At 38.2% G+C, this 19,108-nt stretch overlaps 1 protein-coding gene across 6 annotated transcripts in view; it reads right to left on the minus strand.

The window, feature by feature from the left end:
• The window catches only part of SPPL2A (signal peptide peptidase like 2A), a 31,279-nt gene extending 12,171 nt beyond the window's left edge, over nucleotides 1–19,108 (minus strand). For 2 of the 6 annotated variants that reach the window (XM_086757233.1, XM_086757234.1), the window contains exons 1-15: nucleotides 18,965–19,108; nucleotides 15,915–16,034; nucleotides 14,470–14,652; nucleotides 13,675–13,764; nucleotides 10,225–10,358; nucleotides 7,962–8,113; nucleotides 5,717–5,813; nucleotides 4,212–4,313; nucleotides 3,421–3,502; nucleotides 3,037–3,111; nucleotides 2,282–2,338; nucleotides 2,072–2,125; nucleotides 1,533–1,632; nucleotides 582–659; nucleotides 87–247 (exon numbers count right to left, since the gene is read on the minus strand). In XM_086757233.1, the coding sequence (XP_086613359.1) occupies nucleotides 87–247; nucleotides 582–659; nucleotides 1,533–1,632; nucleotides 2,072–2,125; nucleotides 2,282–2,338; nucleotides 3,037–3,111; nucleotides 3,421–3,502; nucleotides 4,212–4,313; nucleotides 5,717–5,813; nucleotides 7,962–8,113; nucleotides 10,225–10,358; nucleotides 13,675–13,764; nucleotides 14,470–14,652; nucleotides 15,915–16,034; nucleotides 18,965–19,018 (1,539 nt within the window). In that variant the 5' untranslated portion in view covers nucleotides 19,019–19,108. Of the gene's footprint in view, nucleotides 1–86; nucleotides 248–581; nucleotides 660–1,532; nucleotides 1,633–2,071; nucleotides 2,126–2,281; nucleotides 2,339–3,036; nucleotides 3,112–3,420; nucleotides 3,503–4,211; nucleotides 4,314–5,716; nucleotides 5,814–7,961; nucleotides 8,114–10,224; nucleotides 10,359–13,674; nucleotides 13,765–14,469; nucleotides 14,653–15,914; nucleotides 16,035–16,801; nucleotides 17,316–17,338; nucleotides 18,894–18,964 lie in introns of those variants that run through there. The other 4 variants (XM_086757235.1, XM_086757236.1, XM_086757238.1 and 1 more) reach the window with 3 other exon arrangements.

The raw sequence follows: 19,108 nt of genomic DNA on the forward strand, positions 1-19,108 counted from the left end.
ATCACCTGCAATCCAATTTTTGCTAGTCTTAGAGAAGCACATACTCAAAGAAATTAACAACAAAATACAGAAAGCATCCAGCTTACCTGGTAACTGCTTCCTTTCCAAAACTTCTTCATCTCTTTACGCCTCCAAGCAACAAGCGAGCTAGTAATGAGTGTACATGGTACAAGATAGAGAAGGGCAGGTTGTCCCATCTTCATTAATGCCAAAACAACGAAAGTCAGCACCATACCAATGGCATAAGCTATAAAAAGATATACATACACAATCAAGAACAGGTGAATTTTTAAATTAAGTCACTCATTTCATAAGCCAGAATTATTCTTTTTTTAAATCAGTATCTTCCTTGTTAATATAACGAAGAAAATAGAGATAACAGGTTGCTCTGTATTTGCAAGCTTTCTCAAAGCAACTGACTACCATAAAGAATATTCACCATAAATATGGGCAGGCACATCAAAGAGATTATGAAGAGATTCTTGACAACATTGAATCTTTACCTGAAGAAAACTATCTACTTCTGCCATTTAAAGAAGAGCTAGCACAAAGATTAACATAGCTGAAATATCACAATTTACCTATTGTACAGGAAACGTAGTATACAGAAGATGAACTTGTCTGAACATCAAATCTTCGACAGTATGCAACCAGAAGCCCTTGATGAAAAAGAAAAAAAAAAAGTATTACTGAAATATTTAGCCATGAATTTTTAATTTTTTTTTTAATCCCCAATCTTCCAAATCAAAGTAGTATAAAAAGAATTTATCTTAAGACTTCCCACTACTGTATGTTATCTTCTTCCCATTTATTTCTGGAAAGCCAAGATTCAGTTTAAGAAATCCTATGGTAAGTCTTGAAATCAAAACCATAATGCAAATATGAGCCGAGTGAGCTTGGTGTTAAAAGGTTTTGTTTTTTTAAGCAAGTTAATTATATTGTGGTATTTTCAATTTTGAAGGCACTAATACAGAAGAGTAGCAGCGGAGTTTTAATACTTTTCTTCAATAGAATTTTAATGCTTGCTCTTAACAATCAGCAATTTTGCTTCAGTACAAATCACAGGAAAAGAGAGAGATGGTGCTTTGTGCCTGATTTAAGTAATTTGCTCAAGACTCCAGCTATGGCAACATTCAGCTCTTCTGAGAAAGATGGAAAAAATTGATAATATATTTTCCACTACCTCACCTCTAATTAGGTGGTCTAGGATATGAAAATACTATGAAGTCACAGAATCTTGCTTTGTGTGAGATTTCAATGAGATTTACTTAATACCAACAACTGGATTTACCTATGGGACTTGTATTTACGCAATACAGCGTGACAGGAAAACAAAACCTCTTCGCTATTTAAGTGTTCTGTAACACACTACACTTTCTTGTACTGTGGCTTTTGTTGCATTCTGCACTGACAGATCAAGGCAAACTGCTGTATTTGATTTAGTAATTACTATGTAGAATAAACTCTAATATAAGTTAGCTGAGAACCAAAACCAACTATTTCAGTTACAATTGCCAAAAACATTTTCTCACCTGGGACTATAATGTCTCCAAAACCCAACAATGAAAATGGCATGTCACACAGTGTCGATGCAGAGTATTCAAGTCTAGGCACTCTAATAACCACAGGTAACTGTAAAACAGTATTTCAGAAGCCCACATAAATCTAATCTAAAGCATCCTGGTGTTCTGGATTTTTTGTTTGTTTGTTTGTTTGCTTAGATTAATAAACAGTTTTAATATGATTAATTTATTGTTAATGCAGAACTTCAAAATAGGTAGAACCTGAAGTAAAAACTAGAAACCAACATAGAGAGTGGATAAAGCTTAAGGCAACATGTAAGTTGGAATTTCAGATTTACAAATAATATGCACACACACACACAAAAAGTTAAAACAACATTTAGCCATGTTATAAGAATAACAAGTCTGGATTATTAACCTAACTATAGAATATTGATCAATGATATCCAGGCCCTGAAGAGAAATTTGGATAGTCAGGTTTTCCCCAAAAGAATAGTCTTTTCAGAGGGAATAATTTAAAAATCCAGTATCTGAAATACAATTCTTACTTTCTCATGGGGAGCTGAGCGTTCAGCAGGGACTTCCACCAAGTTTCCATCATTCTAGGATCAAACCCAAGTCAACAGGTATTTAATACTTAAAAGAAAATAGCAGAAGCTGGCTATATTTTGTGAGATAGTTATGCCAAAAGCACACTAGGAATTAGCTACGAAGTGTCAGTATTTGTATGTGGCACATACTAAGACAACTATTCATACCTTTTCACTGTTTCCAAAAGGACCAGCTGCAACTTCAACCATTATACTTGCCCCATTCTGAAATTAAGGTTATTTTTCAAAAGTTAGTGGTTTAATATAGCAAAACATTCATACTACATTTACAAAAGCTGCTTGTACCTCATCTTGCAATTCAGGATTAGAAAAATCCTGAATATCAAAAGGAATGCACTAGTAACATACAGTATTATACCATATTGTTCTATATTTAAAACATGTAGTCCAGCCTAAAGTAACTTTTAAAGAAAAACAACCCAAACAACAAATCCACTAGATGTAGCTGGAAGTTCAGATAAAGTGTCAGCTTTTACTGCCATGAGCTTTCTGCTTCAAAGTAAAAGCAGATATGTTTGCATACAGTTCATACTACACTGCAACCGAGCACCACAGAATGTACTAGAGCATGTTCCAACATACAGGTGTGGAAAGCAAATGGAGGAAGAGAACTGGAGGACAGTAATTTCTTATCATCATCCTGTCACACAACTCGAGACAGCTTACTTCTGGCCATATGACTGCTGAAAACTTAGTCATTTAACATCATTTACAGCACCTACACAAGCATTATGCACTGCGACCCATACAAGACGAAAATTTAGGTCACTGCTATAATAAATGGGGGAAAAAAAAAAAGGAAGTCAGCATTGAGAACACTGAAAATACTTTTTTGTTTGGCAAAAATGCTGCCCCAATGACCATACGTTTTTATTAAAAAAAAAAAAAATTAACAGACATACCTTTGTGATAAATGGTGTTATGAAGACAAAGAACACATCGTATAGAAGGAGAAGTCCTAGAAGTATCACACAGGACTGGCAAAAAAAAAGAACAAAGTATTACCACAGGTTTTCAAGAACTGCATATTTAGATTCTGTTACCATTACTGTACCACCATGTCAAAAAAGAACACTACCGCACTCAGCCCCCATTTTAATTCAGGCATAGCATTTAGAATAGGATTAATTTCCTTTATTAATTATTAAATCTGGTAAGAGTTTGGGTTGTTGTTGTTTTGTTTGGTTTTTTTTTAAGTATGAAAGTATTGAAAACCTGCTTCCTGACACTAAACTTACAGATTCATGGCATTAGAATACTTTCTTAGGGTAAGCAACTTACAGTACCTTAAAGTTGGGCATTTTCAGTGTTTTAATGAAGTTTAGGCAGAAAGCAACTCCCAAAATATCTTGCAAAATCCAAGCCCATCTGAAAATAAGAACACATTTTTACACATTGTTCAAACTATGGCTGGAATCTAAGTGCAATAGTGATTTTAGATTTTGCTGGAAATAGCAAGATCATAAAATGGATTGGAAAGCAAGAAATTCATTTTTAGGAAGTATTGCTACCAAAAATCACAAAAAAACCTAGTTTCAGAGTGGTCAAGTTACACTAGCCTCTGATCATAAATAGTTAACTATTCTTTATCTGTGTGCTACAGAGAAAATTAATTGAACAGAGGCCATTAACAGGGCCCTTGGTGTTCACTTGTATGGTTGCTCACAAACAGGTGGTGTTGATTGGAAGCCCTACTTAGCATCTGGCTCAAGACGCTACGTAGGATTGTACTAGAATATTTGTGTATTTGTGGTTCTGTGCTTCCACTGGACCACAGGAAGCACAGATCCTATGGTCCCTATGCTATTTCTGCACTTTTTTCCCCTGTGGCAGTCATTAGTAATCAAGCTAGTTCTTCCTCATCTTCCTAATATTTTGTAACTCTAAATTATGACACAGTTCATTTGTGTAGCTTTGTTCTCTATTATTCCCATGCTTGTTAAGCTTCATAAATAGTTTCATGTCTTTTTCAAAATCCATTTTGAAGGATGCCATGCTCCATGATTAGTTATATGATGGGAAGTTCATTAGTGGCAATTACTCATATTACTCTTTCAAGTCAGAAAGCATCACTTACCCATCTTCATTTCGAAACACTGCCCAGACAACAGCTGCTGCTATGCAGAATACAGCAAGAAAAATAAGCCTCACTTCAATGTTTTTGTTGCAACAAGCAATCCTAAAAGAAAATAATTAAATTTAAAAACTAAAACCTGCAACAGCCAAAACACATGCCTGTGCTATCATGGGTCCTTAAGGTGACAAGATGTTCCCATCCTGAGAGCTTCTCCTTTGCCTGTTTGTTCCATCTGGACTCACGTGGCATTATTCTTGCAACTGCAGTACCAGTCCTTCTCTGGGCTGCATTAAAAACATGCCCACAGATAATAAGCCAAGTTGGGCTTTAATGGCCAGTCCTCATTTTAGCAAGCACATCCAGGGAAGGTGGCAACCAGATTAACTTATTCAATCAATTTTTGACATGTAATAATTATGCCAACAGAACTATGTCAGTGAGGGACAGACATGGCACAATTCCAGAAAGGGGTGGTGGTGGTGAGAATCAACTTTAGGACACGTAATAGAAGACTCAAAATGGAATAACTATGTATTGCAAAATTGTGAGCCCGTATCTGTCTCCACTGCCTACTCAATTTTCTAGGACAGTTCTTGAACTTATACTAACTCAAGGAAATAGCGCCTGTCCTACAGCTTCCACAAAACCTGCTGTCTTTTCTACCTGATCTATACCTTTTGATGGGCTACTGGATCACCAGGCTCTAATATCCTGTACTAAGTAACATGCAAATATAATCTCAGGCTTCCAAGCTTATAAGCATTGTTATTTTGGTGAAAAGAAACATTTGTTGCATTAAATGCTAGGGTTTTTTAAAGTGAAAATACAGAGGAGGAAAACGGGGACGTTCCCATACTCACTAATACCTGTAGGATATTTAACTTGGAGCAATAAGAAGAGGCTATCTGTACTCTGATAACCTACTACCCAAGCCAGGACCGTAACCACTAACTTCTAACACAAAGGACATAAGCAATGCATTCCATCACAAAAAAGTTAAAATTTGGTCTGTCACAGGTACAGCACAGATTAACACGAGGGAAAAAAACCCACTACTGCCTACAGCATAGTACTTGCTCAAAGCAGCCCACTAAGAGTTGGAAACTATTTAGCATTCCCATTGCCAAGAAAGCAAAGTATGTGTAGGATCTTCTCTTACAGAGTTCCCTGATGAACAAAGTGAGCACACCCTACAGGCAACCAGAATTTCAGAAAACCAAGCTCAGCCAGACAAGCAGAGTCTTTCAAGTTCAATTATTGCAATGCTTTCAAATAAAGGTAATGAGTATATCTCCCACAGCACTGTTTTAAGTGTTGATTATGCTACAGATACCTTCAATATCTATTAAAGGAGCTTGTCATTTTCTTTTGTAACAATCCCACGCGCTAAACCATACAGGAAACAATTTATCAAACTGTTCTCGTATTTCACGCTACCTTGAGTAGCAATCAGAAAATACTCAAAAGAAACCTTGCATTTATAGTAATTGAAAGGCGTACAATACCTGCACTGCCCAAATGGTATTTCTCCTATTAATGCCGCAAGACAGTTGTATAGACTGATTGCAGATGCCAAGCAGAAGACCGATATTATAACATAGACTAAATAAAAAGAATGGAAGATGGATATTAGTGACAAAATACAATAGAAAAAAAAAATAAAGCAAACAGGAACCAAACACAACGATGTACATTTGATATAAACTCTTAAGAGGTATAGCGCTGCTCAATAGTGTCATTGGGGACTATAGCCAGTTGATTACAGAAAGTGCTGAATTCTGAGCGTCCCTGCCATAACAAGAGTTCTCATCAAAGATGTGAGTTTTAAATTTTTTAAATTGAAAACTTTTTTAAAATAAATAAATAAATAAATAAATTCCGCCCTTTTCTTTAATAAAGAAAAAAAAGTCATCTGTTACTGTTTGCATGTACTTTTATTTGGTTATGGCTAAAACCAAAGTGTTATTTTACAACTACCAGCTTTCTCAATTTCTGGTAATACTCCTCACTTCAAACTTTTCCTTTTAATCACTTTGTCTGCTTATGCATAAAAATTTCAGCATCCCCAAGATCTACCTTAAAATACTAAACACCTCATCCCTTCCAAAAATGTCTATGCAACTAGGAATCAACTGGTTAGGAAAAAACCTCTATATTCCATGTTCTAACTAGTATATTGTGTATTCTAACTGCTGGCAAGCACCCTGAATCGTGGACAAACAATAAAACTAATTGATTGCTAGCTGGGGTTTGGTGGGGTTTTTTTGGTAGTGAAGGTCTGGCTGGCTAGAAAGCAATCTGACACCTACAACGAGACTACTGAAAAAACAGGCAAGAAAGGTGGATTTTATAATGGCAACCAAAAATTGTGTGCCATTAGGATTTCTTAAGTTCCCAAGAAGTAAAATCAGAAGTTTTGCAAAACAGGTTTCTCTGAAGTCAGTAAGAAATCTTCTGTTTAAGGAATCTCAAATTTTGAGGCAACAGTGCAGAATTGATAATGCTTGAACACTTACCAAAAGAGATACAGAGAACTCCATAGAGCTCAGCTTTGCAACTGCCTTTGTACTGGAAACAATCCCTTCCTCGTACTTCAGTTACAGAATTGATCTTAACTCTAAGTACCGATACTAGGACTTACATTCACACACTGTAGTAGCGACATATCAAAGTGGGGGGTTTTTTTGGTTACTTGTTTTTAATTGAATACAGATTTTTTCCACGAGACAACATATCATACTATGGTAACAGCTTCCTTACCTCCAAGAAATTTCATCTGTGTCTGTTCCAAAGTGCACAGAACTAAGGCTTCCTAGCAAAAAAGCTGTTACATATTTTCTTTGAACCATTCACATTTCTTCCTCCTCCTAACTGATTTGTTACTACTCCTCCTCCTTTCTCCTTTAAGAAGCCTTTCTTCACTTCTTCCTAAATCTCACTTGAAACATCTCAGAGTAAACAAGGGATATTTTTAACCTAAACCTTTTGATCACAAAAAGCTTTGACAATCTTTTAGACAAGTTTAGAGAAGGTAGCATTGCCCACAGTCAAGATAACAAAAGCTAAACAAAATTACAAGTCAAGATGGTGAAGTTTCTTTTGCAGAAGCAGGAGGTTACCTGGCAACAAATTCTAGGAAAGAGTGAATTTAGGAAGCTTTCAGAATGAAAGGTATATTGTTCATATTAAAAAGTGTAATTTAAAACAGTGTACATTTTCTGGTTGCATGATTTGAGGTCAGGAAAAAAAAAAAGTTAACCAACAGACCGGAAACTACATTTTACTGAAACTGCATAATTCAAGAACTTAGCTTATTGCTAGTATGCCTGAGTTTATTCCATTATGGTAATGCCATTTCGCCTGATACTGTAACTAGGGCACTGCAACTCAGTGTCAATGCAGCAATTCCTAAAGAAAAGCTTTCACTCTAAACACTACCAAGCTATCATTGCCATCCTCTCAAGAATGTTGACATACATCATATACTTTTTTTACTAGTTGCTAGTCACCTCTCCTCCACATTACTTCATTCAGAATAAGCATTGCCAGGGTAGCCTTTGTAAGAGTGGAGAAGAAAGCTTTTTCTCTTTTAAAAGTAGCAACTACATCTTTTCAACCCTCAACTCATACATGGAAAGAATAGTTAAAATAATTACATTAATTCTAGTTCAGAAATCTAGTTTTTCAAACTTAGATACCTAATAAGATAATGCAGAAAAATGTCAAATTAAATTATCCATTGTTTCTTACCTAGCCATTTGTAGAAGAAATAAAGTAAGACCAGCATGACACAACAGATGACAACAAACAGGATAACAGTCACAGGGGTGAAAGTAATATTTTCTTCCTTCTTCTGTCTTGTTTCTGTCTCCCCAGGACTTGCTATTGCTTTCAAATTCTTACTGGTTTAAGAAAGCGAGAAACACATTTACCTCAGATGACAGATTAGGAAAAAATTTTACCTGGGCCAGAATTGTTAGCTATAAAGCATTTCAGTTTAATCCTTCATACCATTATTAGACTTAAAAATTACAGAAAAATAGTATGCTTATTGTTTGAGTTTCCCTCATTTTTTTAACAAAGATATGCACTTCTAACCCAGCATAGATCACACGGAAAAGATTCTTAACTGCCCTCCTTTCCACTCATGTGGCAACTGCCAACTTGGAGAACTCCCAACCAAAACCCAGTGTCTGTGAGGAAAAGTAAAGTAGTCTGACATCGAAAGTCTTAAACTCCTTTGCAGGATGCATGCACTCAACTTTATTAGCATATCACTTCTGACTAGAATATTTCTTGGGCTAAATGTCAATCTGATAAATGTGTCTATGATAAATCAAAATCATGGGTATTACACACTGTTTTAAAACATCAACTATAGACATTAAATGTCTGCAAAAACCATTCATGTTAGCAGAATGAAGCTAGCTAAGTACTAGTTCTTTTACTCTTACACCTCATAATTACAGAGTAAACGAACGAAAGAAGGGGGCTGTAACTGGGGATTTTCACTGGGAGTAAGATTCTGTGCGTACATACTCTATATTTGTACCTCACCATGCAAAATAAGGAGACTTAAATTGTGTGTGTTCTTTGAGCAGATAGCCCTACTACTCTTCAGTGCAGACGCTAGCGCAACTTGCCCATCAGATACCATGCTCCTGATGAATCCCAGGACCTACTTACAAAATGCTGAATTCAGCACTGAAACAGCTACCTTCAAAAGAGAAAAACCCACAGGAGTAAGACACTTTGTTAGATGAATCACATTCTCAGAGGACATGCTTTGAATAAATGGCTTTTTTTTAAAAAAGCACACCCTAGATTTATGAAAGTGCACTTTAACAAGTTTAATGTAATTACATCTGGGTATTTTTCAATATGGGAGACAGCATCACATTTCGTTATTTTAGCATTCAGTGCAGCCACACCCTATAGCACTGCAGGGTAAAAGAAGCATAGTCAGCTCTAACCTTAAAAAAAAAAAAAGAAAGAAAGAATCACAAGAAACACACACCCCCTTCTTCTAATTCTTCAATCTCTTTAAAATAATTAGATTTGCATAACTAGTGGGAAGGAGGAAGCTGTTGTTATCACATACAATCCACTCCCTGTTGTTCTGGGGAATAAAGCAGAACACCACTAAGAATGGGAAGCCGTAGGTAGTGAGGCGCACGGGCCTATTAAACATATGCAGACACCCAAGGAATACTGCAGAATAATACCACGCTCTGAAAGGCCAGCTATATCCAGTTTAACCCCAGACTAAAAACAGTTCCATGTATCAGTTCACTAAAAACAGAGCCATACACCCTTCCGCACTACAGTGCAGAAACCTCTGCTACCTCTCATTTCCCTGCATTTGCCACTTTCTACACCTTCACTCCCTCCCCTTCCCGGCACAGGGACTGCTGCCTCCCTGCCCCTGCCTGGTCCTAGAGCTGCTATTGCCCCTGGCTCTGTTACTCCACCAAATAACAAGCAGAGCTGAAGCAGATAAGCCTGGTTGGACTTTAACTGTCTGGAGCCACCCAAACACAACCAAATTGCATTCCCCAGAGCTCCTAGTGACAGGAGTGCAGTGCAGACACATCCCAGAGGGTGCTACACAGCCAGCTGGGATGATGCAGAGACTACATACAGCTACATAAGTACCTCTTGGATCACTGAATCATTAAAATACCTACTTTCTATCATGGATATTGGAGTATTATGGTGCTAGTTATAGAGTATTTCATAATTTCTCAAAATTCTAACCCATTGCTCCTCCCAGGAGCTGCATTATTGCTCAGGGACTTCTACAATCTACTACTCAAGGTTCCTCAAAGACCTAGAGTCATTTTTCAAAAGTTGCAGTGCTCAAGCATTTCACGGCAAAACAGCTATTTGCACCCAGATCTTCTAATTTTTTAACTACCAACCTAAAATAACATTATTTCTCACAGAGCATTGTCACAGTTTTCACAAAAAATGTAGTCCAAATAATTCCAGCAGTTCTGTTTAACAAACTTACAGTTCGGCTACTCCGCTCCAGTATCCTCCTAGTGCCACCGTAAACACAGCAATTATGAAGATGACAACCATACTGCAATCAAACTCTGGCAGAGGTGGTGAATACAGAGTCACATTAACTTCATTTCCAAGCATCTGAAATATAACATACAAGTTGGTTCATAAGGACAACAAAGAAATTATATTGCTTATTTTCCAGCAAGATGCACATCATGATTTCCTGCTTTTAACCTACACAATGCTGAGAGCAAGTTTTCAACTTACTGCACAAGACATGCCATATATTTGCCTCAGCCATTGTAAAGAAGCAATGCTTTCTATGCTGCCTTTCTGGATGGTCCAGTTTGAACACAACCCTATTACTACCGCTGTGGAAACATACGGATACCACAAGGCAAAATGATACTTCTTTGCATTCTTTCAACACCTCTGAGAAATTGTGCCTCTAGCCCAAAAGCTTTTCATCCTCCAAACACACCAAGTACTATCAAAAGACTTCTGTTCTGTAGGAAAGCACATCTGAGTCAATGAACTTGAAATAAATACAAACTCACAGGTCCACTGAGATATCAGCAGAAGTCTACATCTACCTCTTGAAACCACAAAACTCACAGTTCAGATACAGGCAGGATGCTTCAGGCAGGACACAGTGAAAACTTACAGTGTCAGAAAGTTACTTAATAACAGATTTACAGGGACATGATTTGAGATGGATTCAAAGAGAAAGCAATTTCACGCTACTTCAAAAAAGACTAAAGTAAAAAAACAATCAGTTGAAGGACACTGAAGAAGACAGTAGGGAACACAGAGACATAATTGATACAGAATTGTACAAAAATCTTGAAAGCAAACCCAAGATGCTTCCATTTGACTGAAAGGTGAGATTTAAGAAACAAAGAAAGGATGATAATTTGACTGGAAATTGAAGGTGGTAGGGAAGAAAGATTTGCTGCTGTAGTCAAAGTAAGTCAAGGCACCTAAAGCAATCCTGCAGTGAAAACAGCCTTCAGAGATGCAGCAGAAAAACAGATTTGTTAACAGCCTGTATGTGGGAAAAAAGCCACAGAGGAGATGAACACGCCAGGCAGGTTTGGCTACAGGAAGATCAAACTGACGGTGGAAAGACTGAATGGGAAGCTGAGTAGTGTAGTGGCACACACTGGCCATATGTGAAGAAAGCTGATTCATTTCAGCATCTGAATTATCTAATTACAGATATTAACCATACTGCAGGCTAAAGAAGTCAGAATCATTCCCTTGCCTGAAGTTATGGAAGTTCAGAAAACAATAAAGGAAAGTAAATTTTAGTGAAATATTGCAGTTGTATGAAGTGGAACATGATAAAGGCAAAAAACCTCCTATTCAAATTACAGCATCCTGTATGTAAAAACAAAAAAAACCAAAAAACAAAAAAAAACCCAAACCAAAACAAAAAAAAAACCAAACAAATCAAAACACAGACACAAAAAAGCACCAAAAAAAACCCCAAGAAACCTAAAGGCTTATACGTTTTTAGTATTCAAAATCCAACATGCCTTAATCTAGTTTTTCGTGTAAGTTTTGTAAATCTTATAAAGTATAATTCACATTAGAATCTAGAGTGATTGTTTCCTTTTGTTCCTATTCTGCTCTTCACTAAAAACTTGCAGAGTCTTAGCTTCCACCACCACAGGGAGCATTAGAATCAAATACACTGCATTAGATAACTCTGAAGGAGAGCTGTCTCAAAATACACCTTACTCAAATGGTGAAGATTAAGTCTTCCAAGAAAAAGTAGAAAGAATACTTATACAAACTAGCTACCCTCAGACTGGTGCTGTCTCTTTCTTCTAAGTAAAAGGAGAAAGTTGGAAGCCTTGAAAAGAGTTAAAACAGAAACCCAACTGTAGTAGGAAGAGCACAATGGGTGCCAGCTTCTAAGCAGCACATATCATTCAAAATAACAGCTGCCAGTGACATGACAGAAGGCTTTGGCAAAAACTACATCAGAACCAGGAAAGGATCGTTTCTAGTCTACGCTGTGCTCCTTACTACTTTTATGAAGGCAGTCTCATCATAAGAAAAAACTGAATTCTTCAATTCAACAGCAGTATGAGACATCACCTGACACACTGATCTACTAGCAAAGCTACTCTGGTGAAATACTACAGCTATACAGAAATGACCGTAGGTGACAACACCTCAAACAGCACTAGGCAATAAAGCGATGCAGAGAAGACTCAGAACAAAAGAGGGATCTAACCTTGCCCTAGGTTCCCTTTCATGTTAGCAGGGCATATCTTAAAACCACTCAACTAAGCAAATAACACCTGCTTTACTTCAAGAAACAAGTTCCAAGACAGAGGACAACCCAAAACAAAACACAATATTCATCAAGACCACGGCAGACTGAGGACAGCCATCACAAACCTTCAGTCATGTCAATGTTTGGTAAGAACCAGTCTTTCATGGGAACAGACAAAACAACCAAAGCCCTGTACATCTAGGCATGGTTTCAGTTTGCATACTTACCTAAGACAACCTCCCACGGCAGCTCTGAAGATTAAGAGCAGAAACGGTGAAGTGAGCTTGCAAAGTGAATCCAAGAAGCTAAGACTACACAGGTTAGTGCTAGCCTCTGCTACTCACAGAAAAACACGTGTAGAGCAACTCCTGCCTAGCAAAGCTATTTAACACTAAATAAAAAACAAAACAACAACAAAATAACAACAGAAAACATCACATCCAAGAAATGATACTGTTTTCTTTAAAACCCCCTGCAATATTCTGTATCCTAATATTAGATGTCAAGGAAAACAAACTCCAAATACCCCCCAAAAAACCTCACCTGCTTATAAAGTGTAGGAGGTACCACAACTGCCACGTCTCAGTCACACACATTTGGCATCTCACCATGAATTCATCAGCAGAAACTCAAATTATACTGCCTAACTTCTCTGTAACAGATGCTGTCATGCTATATAAAGAGAGAGCTCAACATCTGGCAAAGACAAAAAAAAACCCTCACACCTTCCTCAAGACTAAACCTGATCAGGTACGGCTTGCCTGAAAGTATCGTGCCTGTACATACAAGCTCAACTGTTCTAGTCTGTGCGCTAAAGGAGCAGACCCTCCCAGGCTATAGTTCAACGTATGTCAGGCATCTGCAATTGTATACAAGTCTCCTGGAAGGCCACTTACCTTGTTTAGCAGGAAGACTTCTAAGATTACCCTCCCTCCAGTTCGGTATTGCATTTCCCATTCTTAGTGTTCTAATTAATCACTCTCTCTAATCTGAATTAGGAAGATTAGCACTTCTACACCTTAATATATCCGTCCTCTTCTGTGAAAGTAGTATCTACGCACATTCAAATCAGGTAGACATCCATATCTGACCTGAAATTATGTTATTTATTTATTCAAAACTCTTAAGTTTACGTTATAAACTTCAGCTGTTATGGTTTGTACTTACCAGCTGCATGTCTACTATGTCATTATATCTTATAAGAGCAACTGGAAGAGTCACATCTTCAAAATCAGTCTTGTTATCTGAAAGAGGAGACTAAAAGAGAGAGTATCAATTATAAGTTTGTTAAGCCTATTTCCAAAGCAAGTTAGATCCCTAAAAGCTGATTATCCTTTAATTTCAGTGTATTTGTAGGAAGAAAAAAAAAAAAAAGAGCTCATTCATCACCTTTTGCAAAAAGTTAAAGACAGATGTACCTAAATCAAAACAGGTGATAGTACCAACTTTTTTAACTTTTATAGCTTTACTAGGGATAATGAAAACTCTGGTTTGATTCTCTATGTTTTTAAAACAAGATTAACTGTTCATTATAATCACACCAATTAATAAATTGCAAATATTTGTACATACATGTTGCAGCTGTAACAGACAACAAAAAAGCAACAGAAGTATCTGTAAAGAGACCTCAAAACGCCTTTTTTTTAATTTCAAATTTTGGATTATATTTTCCTAGCTTATTTTTGTCACACGCGTCTAAAACAAAATATCACCTAAGATTACAGGGAGTTGAGAGTACACTAAAATTAGGGAATGATAAAAGACAACTATTTGCATTCAGAAACATAACTAAAGATACAAGGAAGAGATTAAAAATACAATTTCAGACAACGGAACACTGCCTTGCACAGAACTAATTTGGAATAACGCGCTCTGCCTCAGTAACAGCGGCCGCACCAGCACAGCGCTCCGTGGGGAAGATTAATGACTCATGCTGGAAGAAAACTCTATGTTGTAACTTACCAGCCTAGATTTACTGGCAATCAACAGCATTTTAGCACCCGAACTTTGTGCAATTCTTGCTTTTTCCAAAAAAGTGCAGTTTCCTCTCATCACTACAACTGCTTTGTCCTTCATTAAGCCAGAAGGAACTTCAGAAGAATTGCAGAGTACCGTAGAAGTCAGGTTTTCCAGGGTCCTGAAAGTCTGCAGAGACAAGAGGGAGAAGAGGAACACGGTGAAAGTAGGAAATTTGATACTGCAAACTAATCTAGAAGACATTACTATACTCCCTAATTTGAGACTTGCCAGAAAAAGGCATAACAGAAAGGAATAATTACTTCAGGAATATAAAATCAGAGCAGCAGTTTCTGCAGCCTGCAATACTGAGGAACATTTAGAGCAGTGTATAGCTGAAATATCTGGCTGTTTCTAAATGCAATTTCACAGCAGTTGTTGCTGTAACTTAAACATAAACTGGTTATACAGGAAAACCATGGCTTGTAGTTCTGGGGAATCCAGTGTACGCTCTGTGGCATTTCCAGACTTCACAAGCCAAAAGAGCACTGATGGACAGAAAATAACCAGAGTTTGAAAGTATACTACTTGTTCAAAAACAGCTGGCAAGCCTGGTAACATATTGCTTATTACAAAATAATTCTTTAAGAAGATTTCTATCCTTATTTCAAAGTTCAATTCCATATCGACAATTATTTTTAAAGTATTGTCAGTTTTCTTTCACTAGTCAAGACATCCCAGTGGCCAAAGGAGCACAGCACAGACGTCTGCGGCAGATAAATTATTTTTACTCCACTTTACATTGAGTTAACCTGCTAAAGAATGACAGGAGGGAAGGGAGACAGGAGTGCCTTGATCATTTCCAAACACAAAATGTTTTCTGCCTATAAGAAATGTGCCTAAAGAAAAAAAAAAAAAAAAAAGGTTTGTTTCTGCCTCACACCTTAGTTTGGCTCAACAATACACACTCAGAAAATATGGTATGATGATACATTCCAGATAATCTCCCATTCCACCAGATGTTTTCAAGACAATTTAAACAGAGGATGAAACTGAAGAATCAATATAAGAAATCTGCTTTACAAGTTTACAATATGTTTGTAAACAACAAAACTGAAGTTTTACTCCCAAATCTAAAACTTGGACATACTGATAACATTTGAAGAAAAAAAAAAAAATTAACAATATCAGTTGAATATATAAACACATTTCAAAGCAGTCCTAAGCACCTTTGTAAACTTTAGAAGCTGACTTTTAAAGTACAGAAATATTCACCATAGCATTTTTTTTTTCCCCCAGAGAGGAGGGTGGATGTGGACACCACACAACCCAAAAAGCTAAACATTCAACGGAGCAGCTATTTAACTCAAAATTTTGAAACCCAGTTATAGCTGATACAAATTCATACTGCAGTCTAGTTTTCTTAGGGAGTACGATTACAAGCTACTTACAGCATTGTCCAGGCTCTTTGGAAGAGATATCCAATTAGAATTGTAAATTATGCAGTAATCCTTTGTTACTGGAGGCACACCGTTTCCAGAAGCATGCAGGATCCCCTCATCTGCAGTTACCTGCAATGAATCAGGGTGTTGTGAATTAAACAAAGTTCAGACTATCAGTATGCATATATTCTTCTAAAAAACTCTTAAGAAGAGGAAGAGCTGTTCAGAGAAAAGGAATTTATTCAATTAATTATTTTATATAACGACTCAATCAATGAGAAATGGGTAGCTTGAGAGTAGGATGGAAGAACAGTAAAAATCAAGTCACTGTATAAAACTATTTATCCTCATTTCAAATATAATGTCTTCGTTACACGTACAGTTAATGTTACCAAGTAGAATACCATCAAGAAATCCAGGCAAATAATTTCAGATTCTGTATCCTATACTTTCCAAAAAGTATAAACTTCTACATAGAAAGCAATTAAGACAGTACACGGAAAAGTGGATTAAAGTCTCCTTGCAGACTCTAGAATTCCCTCTACTAATAAAGGTATTATACGGCAATTCCTAGAATTTTTTTTTATCAAATAACTGTAAACACAAAGAGATCAACTAGTGTACTTTAAGAATAATTTGTGTAGTTAAGGAAATACCGGTGTTTCTTAAGATTACTCTCAGAGTCCCTCATGTAATATGATTTATTTTATCTACTAATACCTATGAATTTTTTAACTTCTGATAACTTTAGAGATATATACTTCATCCAAGCATTAATATACTAATAAAAGTTAGGTATTTAAGTGGATAAATGATCAGACTAACAATGAAATGTAGCTACAGCTGCGAAGCAGTGAAAACAAATAAGCATCATTTGTATCTCAAAGCATCATCACCTTAAGAAAACTGGCAGATGATCACATTTCAACTGATTTCCTTGAGAGAGAAGTTGACCTCAATAACAGGAAGTATCAATAGATTTAAAAAGCCTTAAATCCTGTTTTAAATCCAGGTTTGTCCAAAAGAACACTGAGCTATTAAGCTAGAAGCAGGCATGGCTAAGGGGGGGAAAGCCCAAATATTTATCAGATGCAAAATACTCATCATTAACAGTGCTACAGAGGCATTTTTTTTCTCAGGCTAGCGTACCAGTATTCTGCAGCAAGTGAGAAAACTAGAGAGAAAAGAAGAAATGAGACAACGTTGTTTCAGAGGTTTATGTCTGCCTGGTTTGAATAATAAAAAACCTTCTTCAGAAGAATCCATTATATTGGCCATAGCGCATGAACATCTGCTGGGAGAACTGTGTCAAAGGGCCTCAGCACATTAACTGTTTAACATGTAACAGTTCTTCAGCTGTCAGCTAAAATAAGTTGTTCCATGATTTATGATCAGCACAAAAACTATCAAGCTTCCCTCTTAAGTGCACTCACTTAAAAGTATATGATGATGGCAAATTAAAAGCAATAAACACTTCCAACAGGTGCAAACCCCAGATGTTTCCATCCATCAAAAGCTCTTTCTGCTTCGCGAAGTAGAATAATACCCGTTTTCTGGGTTCCCAGAAATCAAGTGTTAATGCTACACAAGCACAAGTCCACCTAGAAGGAGCGATTACTTGCTGCTTTGATACGTGTGTTTTGTTTGGCAAGCTTCCCTTTGCTGGGGATGAATCAGGAAACACAATTCTTGCTCCAAAGGTGGCGGGAAGGAGGCAAGAGCATGACGTTTACCCTCACATACTCATTGCTGAGCTCTAAAGACAGCATTTAGAAGTTAAAAATTAAGACAAACACTACATGCTACACTTCACTTAGAACATCCCCACAGAAATTCATCCAGCTGAACTTTTACTATTTTCTAATTGCTTCAGTATCCTCCTTTCACAACTGACAAGAGCTACTAGTTTGGGTACAAGGCCTTGCAGTCAGCTGCGCCACTGAATAGTACAGAACAAATCTTACTCTCAGAACACACACAAAGTGAAAGTTTCTTACTGAGCACATTTTCAATCTTGTCACTTAAACAGAAGACTGAGAGTGCGTTCACAAAACTGCTCCTGAACAGATTAACTTGCTTCCATAGGCTGACTTGCTCCAGCATAAATACGTTCCCGCATTGAGGGGCATCATCATCACCTTCAGGTTCAGACAATTCCCAACGAGCCCTCATCTCCCCACAAGTGTCTTCTATTTCTGACAGGTGGTTCCCTCATCACATTTCCTTCGTTTGCCACCTTTAAACTTCTCTTAGGTAATTCTTTGATACAGAAGAAGACGCCTCACACTGTCTATTAAACTTTATTTTTCCTAGCATGTCCCTATCCCTGCAGGGATGACTGTTGAGCTTTGGAGTGCACTGGTAACCCCACTATGTGGAATACCGCAAGTTTTATGAACCAGTAGACTCAGAGGCCAAACCAAGCCTGTATTTATGATATCCACCACAGCTAGCATCTAGATAAGATGTACAAGAAACTCAAAAGGCACAGAACAGGAAAAAGATATTTTGTACATAGCAAGTAACAGCATAAATCTCACAGATGTTTGTGAGGTTTCTACGGCCTACAGGCCCCATACAGGAACCAAAACTGCACCCAAGGGGAACAAGCTGAAAGCCAGGACACAGACACATGCCATGAGCTCGCTCCCCCAGCATCCTAAATTAAATACCTCTAAAACAAGACCGGTGTTTATCTACACAGGCACATGGGAGATTTGTTATCCAAATCTGCCAACGCGCGACCGGAGCCCGGGCTCGGCCAACGCTCCCTGGGCACGGGGGACAGGACAGGGGCTCGGGGAGGCGCTGGGGACCCGGGAGGCCCGAAACCACCCCGGGACGAGCTTCACTGGCGGTCGGGGTCCTCCAGGGAACGGTCCCGGGGGACAGCCGGATAGAGGGAGCCCCCCGCACCCCGGGTCGGCAGAGGAGAGGAGGCCACGGGCGGCCTGGCCGCCAGCCCGCACTCGCCCGGGCCACCACAAGCGGCGCGGCCCAGGCCGGCCCAGGAGCCGGGCCCCGGCGCCTCCCGCGGCGAGGGCAGCGCAGCCCCTTACCGGCGGGAGCAGCAGGCCCCACAGTGCGGCCCACAGCAGCCCGGCGGCCCTCATCTTCCTCGGCGACCACCGCCACCTGACCGGGGAAAAGCTTCGGGCTCCCCACCCCCGCCGCGCAGCCTTTCACGGCCGCCGGCTCCCGGA

Source organism: Chlamydotis macqueenii, chromosome 12 (assembly GCF_036417535.1).
Source record: "Chlamydotis macqueenii isolate bChlMac1 chromosome 12, bChlMac1.mat, whole genome shotgun sequence".
NCBI lineage: Eukaryota > Metazoa > Chordata > Aves > Otidiformes > Otididae > Chlamydotis > Chlamydotis macqueenii.